The 21,466-nt window shown below is 39.8% G+C and overlaps 1 protein-coding gene across 3 annotated transcripts in view; it reads right to left on the bottom strand.

Annotated features, from left to right (window-relative positions):
- The window catches only part of SYNPR (synaptoporin), a 296,434-nt gene that overhangs the window by 36,616 nt on the left and 238,352 nt on the right, over positions 1-21,466 (bottom strand). For all 3 annotated transcript variants that reach the window (XM_026501160.4, XM_057311863.1, XM_048227079.2), the window contains one exon: positions 8,303-8,501. In XM_026501160.4, the coding sequence (XP_026356945.1) occupies positions 8,303-8,501 (199 nt within the window). The remainder of the gene's footprint in view (positions 1-8,302; positions 8,502-21,466) is intronic.

Here is a 21,466-nt window from a genome sequence, read left to right as displayed (position 1 = left end):
GCTTTATGTGTCATAACCCATTTAATCTGACCAATGACTTAATAGGTTAGGAACCACTGTTAGCTCTATGTCACAGGGGAAGAAACAGAAACATGGAGAGGTTCTTTAACTTGTCCAAAGTCACAAGGATGGTGTTGACTGGTGGTACTGAGATTGGGGCCGAGGCAGTCTGGGTACAGATCTTCAATTCTTTTTTTTTTTTTTTTTTTTTTAAGATTTTATTTATTTATGTGACAGAGAGACAATGAGAGAGGGAACACAGCAGGCGAGTGAGAGAGGAAGCAGGCTCCCAGCGGAGGAGCCCGATGTGGGACTCGATCCCGAAACTCCGGGATCACGCCCTGAGCCGAAGGCAGACGCTTTAACGACTGCGCTACCCAGGCGCCCCCAGATCTTCAATTCTTAACCACTGGCCCCAACTGTTTCCGCATGACAGATCAAGGGTAATAGGAATAAAGCAAAGAGCTTGAAGCCAGGAGCTAGGTATTATTTTGCTCTGTGCCTTTGGTGCGTAGCACAGGGCCTGGGACCCACGAGGACCGAAGCAGCCAAGATCCTTACTCTTGAATCCAAGAAAGAGCTTTGTCTTGGAATAAAAAATGAAACACCACATGAACTTTAGTTCGATCGAAACACAAAAAATAAAAGCCAACAGAGTCTGAGGGTATTGTAAGGAGAAACCAATATAAGACAAATTATTTTTTTAAAAATTGTGGATAGGTGTTATTTGAATAGGGAAATGTGTTGGCCAACTTACACTACTTTGGGAGTCTCACTGAAACGACTTGTAGTCCTGAGATTAAACTAATGCCCTGAGCTAGTTGGAAACATTCAAATTGGCTTAAATTTCATAATTAGAGATGAAGTCCAGAGCAGTAAAAAAGCTCTTGAAGTCTTCTGGGAAAATACAGGAGTTTTTGCCAAGTTAACATCTAAAATTGGTTAAAGAATTGGAACTGGCACTATTTTCCTCTCTAGTTTGTCCACTAGATCAGAAGGCAGAGCTTTGGAGATAAAAGCTACAAAGCTGAGACATTTAGACCGTGTGAGTGTGTGTGTCTGTGTGTATGCATGTGTCTGTGTGTGTCTGTGTGTATGTGTGTGTCTGTGTGTATGCATGTGTCTGTGCGTCTGTGTGTCTGTGTGTGTGTGTGTGTTGGTGGTAGCTACAAGAGGAAACACAGGAAGACAGAGGGATTGGGGGTGGCCAACAGCCAGCAGTAAGGTCCACAGACTCAGAGAAATGAACATGAGAAGCAGATTCAGCTAAAAATGAAGCGACTTCTGAGCTGGGGTCAGATAGACCTGAACTGCCTCTGGGGCCAGTAAGCCAGTACAAGCCTCTTAAACCACCTCAACCTCCGTTTCTGCATCTCAAGATTGGGAATTAAAATATGAAACTCAAAAGGTTAGCTTAAGGATTTAAAGAGAAGTGACAAATGCTCGTGCAGGACTTGGCACACGGTAGATACTCGACAGCTGCTGATAGTTGCTGTAAATCGGGGTTTCTCAGCCTCAGCACTGTTGACTCCTTGAGCCCAGTACTTCTTCGTGGTGTGTTGTCCTGTGCACCACAGAACGTTCAGCGGCATTCCTGGCCTCTACCCACTATACTCCCCCCAGTCATGACAATCAGAAATGTCTCCTGATATTGCCAAATGCCCCCCACGAACCGGTTGAGAACCACTATTCCATCTGAGAAAGGGAGCACGGGTTCTCTTGGGTGTGCTGGGCCACAGAGTAGACACATTTCACATTTCAGGTTGTTTTTTAAATCAAAGAAAGAAACACACAAGAAAGACACATTTGGGGCTTTGCCACATTCCCTCTAGGTCCTATTTTTTTCTAACTGAATGATGAGTTCCCTGGAATGAAAGAAAATTTGACAAAAAAGGTTGGGGTTCAGACAGACAAGCTAAACTTGCCCCTGAATACACTGGCTCCAAACAGGACAAGAAGAGCTCTGGGCTCTGGAAGAATCATGCAATTCTTCAGTAGCTCACTGCCTTGATGAAGGGTATTGGACTACAGCTCAGGTCTTTGTTTCACTAGTCAGCTGGAGAAAAATGGCACCAAATAAAGTGGGAATTAACCTTCATTTAAATTAAGAGTTTGCTAATCATAAGACGCTGGAAATGAGCTGAGGATACAAAATGTGATAAAATGTGTAGATGGCGTGCTGGGAACATTTTAAATGGGTTAACTTATTTCCCTTCATCTGCGGTACAATTCTGGAAAAGTATATTTGTTGATGCAAAATGTGTAGCAGTTTGGATAAAAGTTCATTTAAGGTTAGGTCTATACCCTTTTGTACTGTCATCACTTCTTGTCTCAAAGAGTGGGGAGGCAGAAACACACACACACACACACACACACACACACACTCCACATCCCAGGTCACACGGTCAGATTCTGACAGGTGTGCCCCTACAAACAAGATACACGCTTTGTGGGCTTCAAATAATGTTATTCTTTTTAGAATCAGATACAATGTTCCTGCGGCAGAACTTCTTACACCATCTCTACTCATCCTCTCACCAACCATCAGGGCTCTGGAGTTGTCCTTAATACTAACCCCCACCCCCACTCCAGGGGAGGGTGCGGCCTGGCCTGTGGGCGGAGGTACACCTCTTCCTCTAGGTTACCAAAGCCCATCTATATACCTCTAGCGGATCATTTCTAGGAGAGTCATAATTATTAAGTAATTTTCTCCACCAGACTGGATGCTCTCAATTTACCCCTCTATACACAGTGCTTGGCCTGTTGAAGACACTTAGTACCTAGGAAAAGGAAGTACACAGACATGTAGTGGAACCGACATAAGAGGAGAAAAGAAAGAGGAAGGAAGGGTTCGGGGGGAAGCGAAGGGACAGAGGTTTCTCAGCAATTCCCCAAGAGCTCGAGGCTGCAGCTCTGATTTCCATCTCTGATTACAGCTAAGAAAGATGTAGTTGGGAGGAGCCAGCATGTGAGTTTCAGAGCATCCAACTCTCTGCCTGCTTCCTGTTGTCCTCTCTTAGTGATGGCGTTAGCCTGCACTTGAAAATTGGAGTCTTATTTTGTTCTGCGGTTAAAAATCTACTTTCCAGTCATCTAATGGAGTGGGGTCCCAAAAAGAGAAAGGTTAATTGGATGGCTCAACCTAGCAGTTGTAGTCTTAGAAGCAGTCCTCAGTCCAGCTCTATCCCTGGGGGAATTGGGGCGAAGAGAGTGTTTGGGGAGCAAAGTAGCATTCGGAGGGCTGCTGGCAATGAAAGGAACATAGGCAATTTCCCTTTATGGGGCTAAGGTCTTACCCAGTAATGGGCAAGACAGTGATTCAAATTAATGGCAATAACAGTGTGGCAGTTAGATGCCGTTACTTTTTCACTTACTGTGTGCCTTTCTCTGTGCAAAGTGCCTTGTAGGCATTAAATCCTCCTTTCCTTTCAGCAGCCCCGTGCCGGGTGTATTATTACTAGCTTCATTCTGCAGATGAAGTAACAGGCTTCCAACTGTTAAATAATAGGTCATGCAGGGGGATTAAAATCCAGGACTCTAAAGCTTAGCCATTACCCTCAAGATCATTGGACTAAGAGTCTGAGTCCTTCTTCTGCCATTCACTTCTCTGACAACAGGCAAGGTTTCTAATCTCCCAGGGACACATTTTCCAACACCTGGTGCTTGGTAAAGAGGTGGTTAATTGAATCTGTAGAATGGGGCTGATTCTAATTGCCCTCCTTCTCTCTCAGGGTTGTTCTGAGGCTAGATGGGAAAATATTTGGAAGGCACTGAACATAAAACAAATGTGAGCCACGACACCACTGTGTGCCTGCAATGAGTGAACACTGCTAGTCCCATAAACTGCCTTCAGTCAACCTTTATGGGAAAATCAGAGCTCGAATAATGCAGCTCTTTCGTTTTCTGCAAAATCTTAAGGTGGATCTTGATTCTCCTAAACTCCTAGAGTAGTTATCTTAACCCAAACCTCTTGTAACAAGGATTTACCAAAATGTGAGATGGTGTTTATTATATGCTCATTCTTAGAGCACTCTGTCAGGCCTGTAAGGTATTTTTAAAACTGACTTTACATTAGTATGAAAAAACCTTAAAGCTTCACAGTGTCACTATTTGACATGAGATCTGAAATGGCTCAGAATATCCCGGCACAGAAATCTAGGCAGGAGATGGGCTTTAAAGGTATACTTTAAGGAGCATGACAAAATGATCTAACCAGATATGACATTTCAATTCACAATCACGCCACGATTCATAGCCGTTTCTGCTTTCTGAGAACTGTTATTTATTCATCTGTACAAGAAGGCATGCACTGTATTGACTTACAGTAGCTGGCTGATTCTTCTGGCCCAATTTTCTTGCTACTGTGTTATTCAGCATCATTAACAATGATGTTACTTCTAAAGACAACCATATTTTCGTTTTTACTTAAAGGTGTACCATCTAGTCAAGCATATTTAGTAGAAAAAGATCTTTTTAAAAAATCGCCATTGATAAGCATGGCCCCAGTCTGTCCGTGAAATTGTTCATGACTGCTTGCAAACGTACAGGAATCAGTCCTGTTAATCTGATTTATAATACCCATTGATCCTGGGCATTTTTAAAGCTTGTTTTCTATCACTGACGTCTTCCATGTGCAACAGAGATAAACAGCAGCACGAGCAGAACCCTGAGTTATTCTAGCATCATAGATTTGTGGCAGTCATTCCAGGACTCCGAACAGATTTTGAAGGCAAATAAAAAACGTCAATGGCATCAAATGAGCAGGAAAGTCTAGGGGTTATAACGTTTGGTTTCTCTATATCCGGAGTAAGACAATATAGGAGCCGTCCAGGTGTATAAACCAACTGGTCTTACCCGCCCCCACCCTTCTAATTTCGTAGCACATTGCCTACCAGGAATTTGGACCCTCTTGCATGGTGGGCCCTGGAGTTGGAGACCTGGTTTCAAACTCTCTACTCTCTCTTAGTGATGTGACCTGGGAGAGTCAGGTAACCTCTCTGAGCCTCCCTTTCCTCATCTCTGCATGTGAATAATAACATAAGCCAGGGTCGTTGTGACTGTTAGTTTTATGCATCGTAGATAATCAATACCAGTAGATGTTATTGTTGTTCTTATCACCAACATCGTTACCAACTTCATCCCTTTCCTACACGTTAATCTTATCTATGCATGATGTATAGCCTCATGTCCTAGAGGATTCTAGAATGCGATGGGAAATTGTTCATTTCTAGATGTGAACCAGCTTAAAAGGATACCTGACTTCTTTAAACTACTTGAATGGGTTCATATCAGCATAATGTGGTAACTTTGTGGTTTCATACTAAAAATTTGACGTGGAAAATTACAGAATGAAGGAAAAGAATGTGTGTTTTGTTAGAAACAAAGCAACAACGAAAAAGAATAGATGGTAACAAGAACTGAGGTGACCAAGTAATAATCAGAAGCCATCTTTCTGAATAAATAGGATTGACTTAAAATGGGTAACCATAACTGTTAACACAGCATTTGCAAGTTTTTGTAGGTTGGAACCATCTTCTTCAGATCTTGCTCACAGCGTGGATTTTCTGTAACCTGCTAACTAACCATTAAGGGTGGGTATAATAGCCCACTCTTCGTCCCCCAGCTGTACCCTCATCATGATGGGGTCAGCACTGAGACGGTTTGCCATTTGCGGGTATAATGGCGTCTTGTGGATCCTCCCCAGTCATTCTGCCTCTGTGACTCTTAGGACTCAGGCTCATTTTTAAATTAACTTTCATCTGCTAAGTAATGAGCACATCTGTTTTTTAATATCACAGAAGTTTCATCTAGGAGCCTTTCCTTTTTTATTACTAGAATTATCTCCGCTGCTCCTCCCCTTCTTCCACGATGTAATAAAACAGAACCTACCCAGTGTAGTACACAATGCAGGATTTCATTATATCCTGCTCAATGGGAGAGACTATTTACACAGAGATGAAGTAGCATGCCTTCACCAGATTATTTCATAGGAGGAGAATGTGGTTTTATATAACAAAATGGATCTTTTCCCACTTGGTGAGCAAACTAGCGGAGTCAGCTTCTTCTCTCAGGAAGTCAGGAAATTTCCTCACACTTTAGAATTTTGTAACCGTGTCGACACATACCCAGGAATGGAGGCATGCACGTTGGTTCTGTGGTACGTGTACAGCAATCTCTTTTGTGTATCTTTCTGCACATCATGGGAGGGATAAGCCCAAGATGGGTGACTCTCTTTAAAGTATTTTAAAACCATGAAGACTATTAGCTCCAATTTGGGAGAAAATAAAAACAGACACCTGTCCAAAGATTCAAGTCATTACTCTTCTTTTTCGAAGATAACATATTAAAGTGCTACAAATTTGAATTTGGGGGGGGTCCTTTCATACTTAATCACAAAGCTATGCAAACAGAGATTTCTTACAGTCACCCTTCAAAATGTGTTTATTTTTAAGTTAAGGTCTCCATAACATATTGATAAGATTAGATATCTGTAAAATTTTTCTCTCTAAAAGAATTTTGAAAAATTATGTTCTTACTTGTATAAAGTTGACACTAATTTTGTTTTTATTAAAAACCTAAATAGTTCAAAGAACATTGTTTCTGGCATACATATTGATATTTGAAAACATACCCACTGTATCCATTTTTAAATGAATCCAATGGAGTCGTTATTTGATACTATCTTCCATTAAAAAATTAATGAAAAAGTTCCTCTTTAGCAGTTGGAAATTTTAGAACAAATGTTCCTTTTGTTCTCTATGAATTTTTATTTCCATTGTACTTCCCTCACAGAATTATAGTGTATTATAATATTTTTTATACTGGAAAGCATTTTATTGGTCACCCTATTATATTTCTTTGCAACACAAATATGTACATAAGTTTAAATAACTTTTTGCCCATGACTCTAATGCTTTAAGTGTCAAAAATTTATTTGGGGTTGGGTGATATTATTAATAAATATTAATAATGCATAATTGTCCCAAACAACATAAATATATAATACATTTTGATAATTATTAAATTTAAAAAGTAAAAATTTTATTAGAAATGTCTGGGGCTATTTTTTCTATAATTAGTTTGCATATTTTTTGGGGGGGATCAAATCTTATTTATTTCTAGAATGGGCCATGATTCAGCATAAATTCTCTTCCCATTTTTCATCTTGTAGATGTGTTAAGAAACCCTGCTCGCATGAATGAGTAGATGAGAACAGATGGAGTTTTGTTATAGCAATGTCATGAATTTCTTTGAATTTCTTCTGAGTTATATGTCCTGATCACATAGTGGTCTGTCATCAAAAAGTATTTTTTAATGGTCTACCAGCCGATGAATAGATGAACACTTCCAATTTTATTGAAATAAAAAAATTGGGAACCTCCTAATATGCAAAAGAGTACATTACCCAGGCACTAGAATCACTCACTTTTGTTAACACCAACACCAATACTTCAAATGGCCCCTTTTTAATTAGCACCTGAAAGGTTTTGCCTCCTAGCAATGTACTGTGTGGTGATATTTGGGATGGAAAAGAAGGATGATTTTCTTTTATAAAACGGGAGTAGGTAATGAAGGAAGAAGACAGCCAAGTATTTTCACATGCAGGGCATTCTCAGATAAATTTTAGGCAAGTGTACATATGAAGGTTGAGAAATTTAAAATTTATTTCCTTAAAAATTACCCTTACCCACACCTCTGTGCCCCCTGAGAGCTGTTGTGTCCCTGTAGGTGTGTGTGTGTGTCTCCATTGGGATATTCTGGGCTATACTGGTTTCACCTGTGTGAGTCCTTGGACCAGTGTACAAGGAAAAAGAAAGTAGGAGGAGGGTCAGTGGTGGAAAGAGAGAGATTGATGGAGGTGGTGGGGGGCTCAGAGATGGAAACTTCTATGCCCAGTCGATCATATACTAACAGAACAATGCATTTCATATAAGTGCAAGTCACACTGTCTAAATAACCAGTGGAAAAAATGGTTGACTGGCTCTATAATGCTGGAATTATAAATAAATCTGCAGTAAGTCTCACTCCTCTTCCCTTGATCTCATGCGATTTCCAACCATTTATTTCAGAAGGGTTTCTAGCAAGTCTCGTGATACCTTTCCAATTCAGGGGCACAAAAGAATGGCAGACATCATGCTTCTGTTTCAGATCCAAGCCATGCGGATATAAAAGAACGTGATTTAAAACAAAAACAAAACCAAAAACCTGCCCGGAGGGCTTGCCTAACTCCAAAGCCCTTCAAGCCACGGGAAAGAAATCCAAAGGGGACAGAAAGAGTTATTACAAGAAGTGAGCCACTTACGATGAGTGGGCCCCGGTTGTTCTCCCGATACTTGTTCTGGAAGAAAATGTAAACGACGGTGGCGGCCAGGGAGTAGAGGAAGGCGAAGACAGCGACCGTGACGAAGAACTCAGCGGAAGACGAGGAGTCACCAGTCAGTGCCAGCTTCTGCCGCTCCTTCCCCTCACAGGTGGGCACCTCAAAGGTCACCTGGTGCAACCTGAAGAGCCAAAGCGAAGGAGACTCTTTACAATGCAAAGGAGACTGAGTGAGGAGGAGCTGTGCATGGACATGTTCTAAAGCAAAGCAGGGGTGACTGGGGAGTTTTACGGCATGCTTCCGTGACAGGTGCATTGAAGAGATCACAGAGGTTACTGCTGGAAATGTGGAAGTAAATATTTCAGGGAAACATCATTCCACTGGGTTTCCCAATGGCTAGTCACTGGAACAGAGGGGAGGTGGGGAGGGAGAGAGAGCCTGAAATGTCAATTAATTACACTCTCTGACATCCTCCTGCCCGAATTCCCCAGTGCTTTCTCATTGTGCTTGGACTCAAACGCTAACTTCTTAACATGACCCACCAGGTCTTACATCAGGTCCTTGTGGCTCAGTCCCGGCTTACGGTCATTTTGTCGACTGTTCTCTTTTCCTCAATCACTCTGTCCCCTGACATTTTCCATGGCTGGCTCCTCGTTGGTATTCAAAAGCCATCTCCTGGGAGAGCTTTTTCCTATTAATCTAAAATAGCTCCTTTCGGGTAGACATTTTCTATCCCATCGCCCTGGTTAACATCATTCATAGCACTCATCACTAACCACACTATCTTGATGATGTATTTAATCACTTCATGGAAAGGGCACGATGACGTCATCTTTCCACAAAGATTTCCATGATGATGGGAATTTGATTTTCTTCTTCTCTGTGTATCCTGAATGTCTGACGCTCGTTAGGCACTCAGTGTATAGGACTTGGAAAAATGAATGGACATTCTTGATTCTGTAAGATGACAGATCGATACTAATTTGACTGAACTTTAAAACTTCTATTTTAGAGAGTAAGTTCTATTAGGAAAGCATTCAGACTCAATATATTACCTAATAGAGAAAAATAAGATTTGGGGGGTAATACTTTCTGCTCAACAAATGACACCTAAGGAAATGTGTTATATGCAATACAGTAGCTCATGATGTGAGCTACGAGGTGGTAAACTATAATTTAATATAGGAGCCAAAATTCTGCTTCATAAGAAATGAACTAAATTATTCCTTGAGTATTAGGGAAGCACTTGGAAATAGCCATAGCAGTGATATCAGCAAAGTACCACTTGGAAACTTATCTATGAAAGTAACAATAATGATAAAGCCATTGATGAACCTGGTAATTTCCCAATTAATACTTAGAAAGTATTTTTCTTACTAAGCAAAACTGATTCCTTTTAAAACATTTGTTGTGTAATTCTCTTATACTTTAAATAATAATATAATGATAAAATAGTAATAACAATAGCAACTAACATTGGAGCGTTTCTTTTTTTTCCTGAAAATTTTATTTACTTATTTGAAAGAGAGAGAGAGTGAGCAGAGGGAGGGGCAGAAGGAGAGCCTCTGCAAGCAGATTCTCTGCTGAGCATGGATCCCAACGTGGGGTTCGATCCCACAACTCATGAGATCAAGACCTGAGCCAAAACCAAGAGTCGGATGCTCAACCAACTGAGCCACCCAGGTGCCCAACATTGGAGCATTTCTCATGCACCAGATATTGTGTTTTGTACTCATTATTTAATTGAATGCCCATGGCAAGCCTATGACGTAGGCACTTTATTGCCGCATCCCCCTTGACAGCGTAATGAAATGGGCTTAGAAAGGTTGAGAAATTTGTCCTAGGCCACATAGCTAATAAATTGGGCAGGGATTTAAATTGGTGTCTGACTCTAGAGCTCGAGTTTTTAACTTCTACATTAACCTGTTTATTAAGTGATGAGAATATTAAGTAGGATGAATGTTTCTTCCAAGTGAAGCTCATGGGCCACTAGCATTGCAATCACTAGAGGCCTTGTTAAAAACAGACATTTCAGGGCCATGTCCTAGACCTACTCATCCAGAATCTCTAGGGACATAACTTCATTGACAACCAGTGCAGGGAAGTCCAGTCCCCCTGAGTTCCCAGTCTTTTTTATTTATTGCTTGACTTAAGAGAGAGCTGTTTACACAGTCTACTCAATCTTGCTTGTGTATACTGAGGCTTCTCCTGTTTCTTGTCAACCAGAAAGGTGTATGGTTCGGTGTAATTCAGGGAAACAGAAGCATTCGTCATGGTTACATTGTAGAGTTCCTTTCCTCCCCTTGCCAGAGATATTAAAATGTTTCTCAATGGTCTGGTCTGTGGGAATGCTGAAAAATGAAATAGCTTTAAAAGGTAATCATGCCAATTATTCTCTTACAGGTGATTTTCAGATAATGTATACCTTTTTCTAATTATTTTATATATGTCATCATTCCACAGATTTTTAGCAAGCAGCTAGTAGTTCATTCAATGGCGAGATGCTGGGGTAGAGTAAGGAGCCTAGGATGGCCCCTGCCCATGGGGAACTTCAAATGTAGAGGGAAAAGATAGGTTTTCTGAGAGGAGCCCGAGGCTACTCTGGGGTGGGGCGGTCAAGGTAAGATTCCTTATGGAAGTGACTTTTAAATTGCCACTTGAAAAATGGGTAGAGATTATTCAGATAAAAAGTTAAGAATGAAAACACAATGAAATATGACTATATATCCACTAGACTATAATGAAAAAGACTGTAAGACCGGAATAACAAGTGTTGGTAAGATTGGGTAAGAATAACAAGATAAAATTGGCATACGAGTTCTAATTAGACAGATTGGGGCTTCCATATAATGCTGGTGGAAATGTAAAATGGTGCAGCCACTTTGGAAAAACAGTCTGGCAGTTTTTCAAATGGTTAAACATAGAGTTAGCATATGATCCAGCAACTCCACTTCCACTAGATACACACCCAAGAGAAATGGCAACATTTGTCTGCACAAAAACTTGTACAAGAATGCTCATAGCAGCACTATTCGTAATAGCCAAAAAGTGAAAACAACTCAAATGTGTATCAGCTGATAAATGGATAGATAAAATGTGGTGCATCCACACAACGGAATATTATCTATCAATGAGAAGGGAGAAGTGTTGAAGCACACTGCAACACGGACGAACCTTGAGAACCTTCTGCTAAGTGGAAGAAAGGACCACAGGTTGTAGGATTCCATTTGTATGAAATGTTCAGGAAAGGCCAATCTATGGGGACAAAGACTAGGCTGGCATTTACCTAGGCTGGGGGTGGTGGTGATGGGGATAGGAGAACTGGGGATGATGGCTAAGTGAGGCAGGATTTTTTTTTTGGGCAATGAAAATGTTCTAGAATTGGCTGTGGTGACGGATGCACAACTGTGTGAACATACTGAAAACCATCAAGGTGTACATTTTAAGTGAATGAATTGTAGAGTGTGTGGATTATATCTCAAAAAAGCTGTTAAAAAATAGGTAAGAAAGAGCATGTGCCAAGACCCTGCATAGGCCAGGAACACCGCACATGGGAGGAGATGAACTGTGTCTTGGAAAATTGGAACATGGTAGGAAAAGAGAATGAGTGGTTTCAGATGAGATGAAGAAGACATCAGGGGCCCTCACTGTGGGGTAATGTGGGCCAGGTTATAAATCTGGGTCTTTATCTTAAGATGAAGTTTGGGAAGATTTTTTTTTAATAATAAACAATATACAAAACAAAAATAGCAGGCAGGGCCATGTCACCTGCTGCAACTATTCAGAGATATACACACTTGCTTTCCAGATGCCAGAATCAGCGATGCTTCCAACACACCAGTTCCCTCTGCTGACATGCACAGACTGGGTCTGCAATCTTTGTGTGTGGTGGGGGCAGCCGGGAGAGGGAGAATAAAAGAACTGGGTGGGTTTTTTTTTTCCCCTATGCGATCAGCTGAATATGAACATTTCCCCTATCACTAACATATTATGTTGCTTTACAGTAAATGTTAATTGTGGTTATCTGTAGAAGGCACACATACACAAAAATCACTAACAAATTTGCTTATTAACGCCAGTGATTTACAGCTTGGTATTTAGCTCACCAGTCACACTGGGGTGAAATCAAGAGAAAGAGGGGAAATGGAAGTGAGTTCCAAGCTAATGCCTATTCTGTGAAAGGGAATAGGGATCATTTATAAAGAAAGAGCACATCAGCTCAAAACAGTCTGAGTATATTAATTCACAGGACTGAACATTTTTAATGCTATATGATGATCTGTATTACTAAACACATATATTTTAACAGAGAGGTTCTTTTAAGCATCAGATACTGATACATGCATAAATATGTATGGTTTATTTTGGAGGGAGAGATTTTTATAGTCAGCATGCATTTAGCAGCTGTAATAATTTTGGAAGCAAATATCATTCATTTAGAACCTAAACAAGGCAAAAACTGTTCTGTACAGATAGTGTCGGCTGACAGAATCTGGAAGCCAGTGGGGCCACCTCTGATCTTGTGAGGAACTCGTCAGGGAGCAATTGCTGAGCCTGCAAAAGGGACCAAAAGCAATTCTGTTGATTTCAAGTGTCTAATTCCCTTCTGGGTTGGCCTGACTCAATCAAGGGGTAACTGAATTTCATTGGATTTTACTGCATTGTGTCTATCAAAGAAAAGCCTCCATGTTAGAGAAGATTAAAAAAAAAATTTTACTAATGCATTTTACTGGTGCTTCAATAACATTAAAAGGGACTGCTAGGCACCCATAGTTTTTAGTTCTGTTTGCGGGGCCTGGAAAAATATTAAGCAAGTAGACATTGCTTTATAATAAAAATGTTTACGATAGCAAGCACTGACATTTTTCAACTTCCAGACATTGTGCTAGCTTCTTTACAGACCTGTTTCTCGCCTAATACTCATAACACCTTTCTTGGGTAGGTGCTATTACTAGGACCATTATACAGATGGGGAGACTGAGGCTTGGAGTACGCAGTGAGCTTGCCTGAGGTCATGTGGCTAGTGGAGGGCGTAGGGACGAGTCTCGAGTGCAAGCAGATTAGGTGGAGCCGACACTAGTAACTACCCTACATTTCTGCCCCTCTGCTTCAGAAGTTATAGCACCCTTAGATTTTCAGCTGAATGTCTGCATAGAGATGACCAAGCCATCTAATCTGATGGTGCACAGATGGCTTATACTGAACAGGGTTCTAAACCAACATTCCTTGTTCTTCTACCTTGAAGTGTATGAATCCAGCATTTTACAGTGTACCCAGCAAAAACAGAGTTGAATCCCTGCAGACCAGTCAATGGGAAGTCATTAAAAGCTTCCCATTTTCTATATTTTGACCTGGGTTATTCTAACATTTGGCCCAGAAGCAAGCAGAGGGCAAATGAACCTGATACATCATGTACTGAAATTGATCATTGCAGTGCCTGTGGTTCTTTATACGAAGTGAGATATTTAGTACAGGAAGGCACAGATTCATGTTTAGGAAGTAATATACCATTATGGGCATCTGGTAATAAGACTTTTGAAATTATTGACAATATCTTTCACCTGCTGTGGAAGAAAACAGGACTAAAGTTCCTAACAGAGCATCTGGGGTGGCTCAGGGAGAGACAATAATGACATGTCCCAATGGTGGTGATCTCGCAGGAGCAAATATAGGAAGCATTAAGGATGTTAGAGAGCAAACTGCTGTCACTGAATTTCTCATAGCCAGAATTAAAGTGGCCAAAGGAAGATCAGGGCAACTGGCAAATTGTGGTGCTAAGCACGTTTCTCTTCACTTGATCATTTTCTACAGCCTGTGTTTCAATCCTTTTATCAGTTGATAGAGACTTTAATCCTCTTGCTCCATTTTTTTTCTCTCTTCCCAGTATGAAATATTGGTATTTGTCTGGTTTTAGATTGACTTCTCTTTCGCTAGCCATATATGTCTGTATAATAAATGTGTTTGTGTGTGTGTGCATACACTCACACACACCTCTACTTGCTCAGCCTATAGGATTCACAGCATAAATGATGACAAAATCCTGGGCATTTAGCAACACGTTCACACACTACGTTTCATTTTTTCTCCCCAGAAAACTTCTCCATTCTATTGATGAGGAAGTTGGAGCTCAGTCATCTTGTAAGACTCGTCAAAGATCACCCACTTGGCATAGAGAAGAGGCAAACCTGGAAAATAGCTCTGAGGTTTGTTTTTTTTTTAAATGCAAATTCCATCTCTTAGGTTTCCAAACTACTGAATTCTCCATTATGCTCAAGTCCTTCTATCATTCAAGAGGGATGTGTTGAGCCCCATGGGCCGGTCATTGGAGAAGCTAAGCAATAAGTCATGAGGAATGGGAATGGAGATTTTCTAGGAGGTTGAAAAGGACACACCCCTTGGTCTGTCATGTCCCTGGTTTTCTTACCGTACCTAAAGCAGGGCATGTGGCAACGCTATGTGAGATACTGAGGACAATTCTACTACTACTGGGTGGCAATCCCCAATGACGGTTATTACTAGGACACGCACCATGCCAAATGCTTTCACATTTTATCTCACTTGGACCTTCAAACTTGATGAAGTGTGTACTGTTTCTCTTATTTTAGCAGCAAGGAAAGTGGGGAGAAGAGAGGTTAAGTGACTTGTTGAAGTATGGGCCTCAGAACAGAGTCTATCTGACCTCAAAGCTCTTACTCTTTTTTTTTTTTAATGAATTTTTATTATATTATGTTAGTCACCATACAGCACATCCCCGGTTTCCGATGTAAAGTTCAATGATTGATTAGTTGCGTATAACACCCAGTGCACCATGCATCAAAGCTCTTACTCTTAAGCTCTCCTGTGAAAAAATTATAGTGCTATTAATTTTTATTTTATCTATCACATATCTACTGACTTCTTACACCATTGTTGCTTTTCCAATGGCCTTCCTGTGGCCGGCTCTCTTTCTTGCCACTTACAGTTGTTTTTCAACAGAAGAGTGGTTATAGGATGAATGTATGGGGTCCACTTCTCCCCTGGTTCCTGGGTGATTTCAAACTGGTATGAAAGACTCGCATATTGATTAGAGCAAGGTTTTCCTTTAGGCCACCAGCTCCTCATGAGGCATATTTCTATACTATGGTCAAAATCTGGGGAGAATGACATCACAGGGCTACAAGTATAGTATCTATCTGGGGTGGAAAGGGCAGAAGATGGGGACAAGGTGGGGACTGAGAACAGTCTTGGGAAATATGCCCATTGCCGTGAGAACTGAGAGAAAGTCCCAGTACTTGGACTTAGGTTGCTCAAGTCGGAAACAAGTTTGAAATCTTCAGCTTGCAAGGGAGAAGGGAGAGAGTGTGTCTGAAATGCAGGACTCGCTGACCAGAAGTATCAGTATATGCAGGATGACTCTGTTAACTAAAAGGGTCATTACTAGACTCTATCCAACATCAAAGCAAGCAGAAATATAAAACAATCCAGTTCACAAACATCCTAAGACTGTCTCAGGGATTCTAATGATGCTGTTTGTTCCCAGGAAGGTCAGTGGACCTGCTCTCCTGTCTGCTAGACCTAAGAGCTGATCCCCAGCCTCCTTATCTTCAGGTAAATGGCATTTTTAGGCAGCCAGCATTGTTTTCCAGACATCTTTGTCCTAACCTTAGCTGAATCAAGAGCAGCTTCATCTCTGCAACAACAGCATATATTCACTAAAAATGTTTTCTTAAAAGACAAAAACAAAGTGAAAGACAAAATGCTGTACTTCTGCTCTTAAACACAATAAGGGCATTTCTCCTTGATGTGATTATGTATTAAATACATTAAAGTTTATTGTCTCCATAGAAGGAACTTTCCATTACTTTCTGTGCTCTCTACTAATGATAATTAGAGAAAATAATTTTTTGAAGGAGAGCAATAATAAATACTAAGCAGAGGAAACTGAGCTAGACACTGGAAGATGCAATCAAGGTTACTACAAACAATACTTTTCTCTACACAATTTGTTGTACATGCACACACAAGGACATAGCTGGAAAGTGCCCGCTTCCCACCCCTCCCCAGCATGTGGCTTTCATCTCCACAGGCCATAAAAAAAGTATCCAATTTATTAGAAGTGTATTATGCTAAGAAGGATCTTTTCAAATTTCATTCCCCTCCTCCACAAGTTTGTGTTCATACCAACATTTCAAAATAAAAATTTAGACTACAAGGTGATTAAAAAGAAATGGACTTTTCGAGGCCAGGGCATGTCCTAGAGTGGGACCCAGAGAAAGAAAACTCTATAAAACCCATTATAATGGCTTGCAAAGAGGCACTGTCATTACCATGAAGCCATGACTTATTAATTTTAGTTTCTTCAAATAGAATTTGAGTCATCCAGAACTTAGACTGCCTCTACATTGTCAAATTAAAATAGATAATAAGGTCATTATCTGTATATTGCAGAGAAAATCCTTTTTCCTACCTTGTTTGTCTTCCCTGAACTGTAGTACTGGACTCAACTGAATTATGAAACAAAAATTGTCCCAGAGTTTTCTTTTTTAAACTTGAATATCTAGATAACTGCCTATCTTTCCATTTTATTTGATTAGTACAGAAATGTTTCATGAATAAACAATGTAAAGGATTTGACTATAAGATTATTATTGATAAACACACGCAGGTAGCATGGGAGAGGGCAGCAGAAGTCTGTCTGATTTTACTTTTTGTCTAAATTTAGGTCAAATTGATTTGATTCATTAATTCGGTCAAAATATGCTATTTAAAAAATGTAGCCAATATAGAAATGTTAGAGGAAGAAAATGTAAGTTTCTTCATATTTCTATCCTCAGTATTAACAACTTATAAAAATGAAAATCAAACAGGGTTTTTAACCTGCTGTTTATTACTTAATAGTATGACTAATACATACCTTTTTTTTTTTAAAGAAGATCTGCCTTATTCTTTTTAACAGTCATATAATATATGCACAGGATAGACAAATTACAGTGCCAGAATGCTCTATATAGTTACAATGTAACTATAAAAAATAGTTGTACATTGTAACTATAAAAATTACCATAATTTTAAAAATAGTCCCCCATGGGTGGACATTTCAACTGTTTCCAATCTTTAACTGTTTATTCTACAAGCAGAAGTGCTAGGTAAAGGAGTATATTAGTCAGGGTTCTCTACAGAAACAGAACTAATAAGATATATATTTTAATGAATATAAGGAATTTATTTTAAAGGATTGGCTCATATGATTGTAGGTGCCAACAAGTCTGAAATGCATAGGGCAAGCTGGTAGGCAAAGCATTCAGGCAAGAGTTGATGCTACAGTCTTGAGTCCAAAGCCAAGAAAACCAGAGTTTTTGCATTGTGGTCTGGAGATAGAATTCCTTCCTTTACAGGAGACCACAGTCTTTGCTTCTCAGACCTTCAACTAACTGGATGGGATCACTCACTTCCTGGAAAATACTGCTTTATTTAAAGTCAACTAATTGTAAATGTCAATCACATCTAAAAAAAAATATCATTATAACAACATCTAGACTAGTGTTTGGTCAAAAAACCAGCCACCATAGTCTAGCTAAGTAATTACATAAAATTAACCATCACAACAATCAATAAATTATGGTACATCCATACAGAAGAGTACTTAGCAATAAAAAGGAATGGAATATTGATACATGAAACACAAGTAAATCTCAAGATAATTATGCTGAGTAAAAAAAAAAAAGCCAAATTAAAAAAAAAATCATTACTATAGAATCGCATTCATTTAAAGTCTAAAAAATGCAACTATTCCTTAGTGATATTAAGCAGATCGATGGTGGCCTTGAGATGGGATGAGAGGGAGGAAGAAGGAATCATCAAGGGGCAGGAGAAAATGTGTGGACAATAGACATGTTTATTATTCTGATTACGGTGATGGTTACAGAGGTATAGACATTTGTCAAGGTTTACCAAATTGTGCACTTTAGATATGTAAAATTATACCTCAATAAAGAAATATTTGTTTATACTTAAAAAAATTAACCATCACAAGGGCTACGTATTATTTTAAGGACTTTGATAGGTATTGCCAAAAGCCCCTGTTGAGACATTGTAGGAATTTGCACTCCCATGAAGAATATACTAGGGTTGTCCCTTTTGCTTACTGTTTTTCCCTTTTGAAAAAGCTTTTATTATAGAAAACCCACATGAAGTAAAGACTATCATACCATCACCTCCCATGTTTCTGTTCCCCATGATCAACTGTCACCAACTCATGGCCAATCTTTTTTCATGTCAACTACCACCTAGTGCCTCCCACCACCACCCCTCCCCCACCAATAGATTATTTGGAAATGAATTCCCGACATCATATAATTTCTTCTGAAAATATTCAGAAGATTTTAAAACATAACCACAACACTACTAAATTCACACCTTAAAAACAGTTAATTCTTTATATCATCAATTATCTGTCCAATGTTCAAATTATCTCTCTTTAAGTTGGTTTATTTGAATCAGTACCCATGGGACGCGTGGGTGGCTCAGTTGGTTAAGCGTCTGCCTTCAGCTCAGGTCATGATCCCAGGGTCCTGGGATCAAGTCCTGCATCGGGCTCCCTGCTTGGTGGGGAGCCTGCTTCTCCCTCTGCCTGCTGCTCCCCCTGCTTGTGCTCTCTAAATAAGATCTTAAAACAAAATATTTGAATCAGGACCCAGAGAAGTTAGTATATTGCATTTGGTTGATATGTCCCTCTAATCTCTTTTAACCTACTTCCTCCCTCTTTTTTCCCATTGCAATATGTGCAATACGAATAGATAGAAGGAATCAGGCCCTGTAGAGCCCCCTCACTTCTGTTAAACATCAGATTCAAGGATAAGGCTGATGCTCCTAAATGCTTTGCACCTGTTCCAGGTGGGGGATGAGGAGATAGAGAGGCATGTGAACAAAAGCAGTGATTCCCAGCATTTTAGAGTTTTGGGATCAGTACAACTTTCAGGAGAAATTTGGTAAGAGAGGGAGCTATCAATTTTTTATTTAGCTAGATGAGGACTTTCGAAACAAAAATTAAAATTAAGAACAGTAATTATCATTTATTATACTCAAAATTTCATAAAGTAAAAGACATATGAATACCACAAAAGCAGAAGGGGAAACTTTCAGGACGAGAGCGAGTCATTTCAAATGGAACAATTCCCAGAGTCTAGAGCCTGCAGAATACAATTTGGGAACTATTAAAAGTAAGAGGACTTAGATTTTTGGGCCTATCTATGCACCAATTTTCTGTGTGACCTTAAGTAAGACTGTTCTCTGGGTCTCAGTGTTCTCAAATTTAAAATGAGTGGCTGATTGAAGGGTGTCCACGGATGAACTTCAGGGGTTCATGACAAACCTCAGATACCTTCATAATTATATAAAAAAAATCATCTATCTGGGTCATGTGTCATAACTTTGTCATATTCTTTGTAGGTCTCCTAACTTCAAAAAGGTTAAGGTTTACTAAACTTGATGATTTTGGTGACCTAGTGCTACAAGTGGAAATAACATCTGAGTTCTAAGGATTTCATTCAAGGCTATTTCACGGGCCTACATTTTGCCCGACACAGATAAAATTATTAATGGTCCTTCACCCTATCCATTGTTTACCTCATCGAATCTTATACCTGGGGGCAATGTGCAGGAGAATATTAGAATATTAGTCCGTTCAATGAGATGTGACTTCCAATACACCTACAGCCCTAGCATACTTTCTATTTGTCTCCATTTGGGGCCCAGGGGGGCACCATCTTTTTATTTATTTTTCCCCTAATTGGAAGGCAAGATAAAGTAGCTCCACCAACTACCAGCTACGTGATCTTGGAAAAATTCTGTGCCCTTTTTGAGCCTCAGCTTTCTCATCACCTAACCCTCATAGGGGTTTTGTAAGGCTCAACTAAGATAATGGAATACATTGCATTTATTGTAGAGTTGCATGTATTTAACAACTATAGTCACTATTCTTAGGGGTGAAGAGCTTCTGAAGTTCAAAATTCAAGGTGTAATCTAATTACTAATGTTGACTTTAAAAATCCAAAATGCTTTCAAAAAATAGATTTCAAAGACCTGGAAACATGGCATGTTCTATTACTACTTTGCTTTGTCAAAAAGCCACCCTATCAAGCCGCTATCTGGTCATCTGTTGTTGTTTGCTGTCATGTCATTCTGTACATAATAACTGGCCTCATTGAATGTTCAGGACAGGGAACCTAGCAGAACCATTGCTGGTGGGAAATTCAATATATCTGCCAAATTATAAGGAAATAAACAGCAATTGCTTATACATATAGAACAAAATGCAATCTCTTTTAAACCACCAAAAAGCTATTGCCCTGTCAAGTGGCTATGGAATTGTACCAATTCTTCAGTTATTAATATCACCATAAATACACAAATCCTTTTTGGAAAAAAATGTTTAAGACACAAGTCAACACTGTTCATTTTAGTTAACTAGAAACAGTTTGTTCAACATATTTATCAGCTCAGGATGGAAAAAGTGCCCTTTATTATCAGCAAATATAATGTCACCCGTGTTTCTGGTGCTTTGCCAGCAACCAGGGGATTAATCATACTGTTTTCAAGTTGCAGTTGGAACATGACAGGTAGGAATTCATTTTCCACACCGCAACCAGAAATCTTTTAAAAGCATAAATCAGAGCATGTCACTCCCCTGCATAAATTTCTCCTCCAATGCTATCCCTTGCACTGGAAGCTACATTCAAACCCCTGACCAGGGCCCACAAGGACTGACATCACCTGGATCTTGCCTACCTGTTTGCTATCACCATGCCATCTTGCTTTTTTTCTTCCTAGAGCACTTCCCCTACCCGAGTCCTGGGGCCTTTGAACTCATCTCAAATTGCCCACTGTCAGCTTCACCTCCTCATTCAGGTCTCAGCTCAAATGCAACCACCTCTGAGAGGCCTCCCCTGACCACCTAATCTAAAGAGGGTGTTCTATCCATTATTCTCTATCACACTATCCCATTTTTCTGCTTTTATTTTATTTATTACTCTTATCATCTAAATGGCTGAAGTTATCCTGCTTATTTGTGTCTCTCCCACTAGAACATAAATAGCAGGAAGGCAAGGGTCCTGTTTATTGTGTCGACCTCTCTTTAACTGAGTGACAGGTTGTATCTGGTTCAGGGTA

The sequence above is a fragment of the Ursus arctos genome, unplaced genomic scaffold, assembly GCF_023065955.2.
Source record: "Ursus arctos isolate Adak ecotype North America unplaced genomic scaffold, UrsArc2.0 scaffold_14, whole genome shotgun sequence".
NCBI classification, from domain to species: Eukaryota; Metazoa; Chordata; class Mammalia; order Carnivora; family Ursidae; genus Ursus; species Ursus arctos.
The sequence above is the reverse complement of the archived record's forward strand: the minus strand, read 5'-3'. Positions and strand labels throughout refer to the sequence as shown.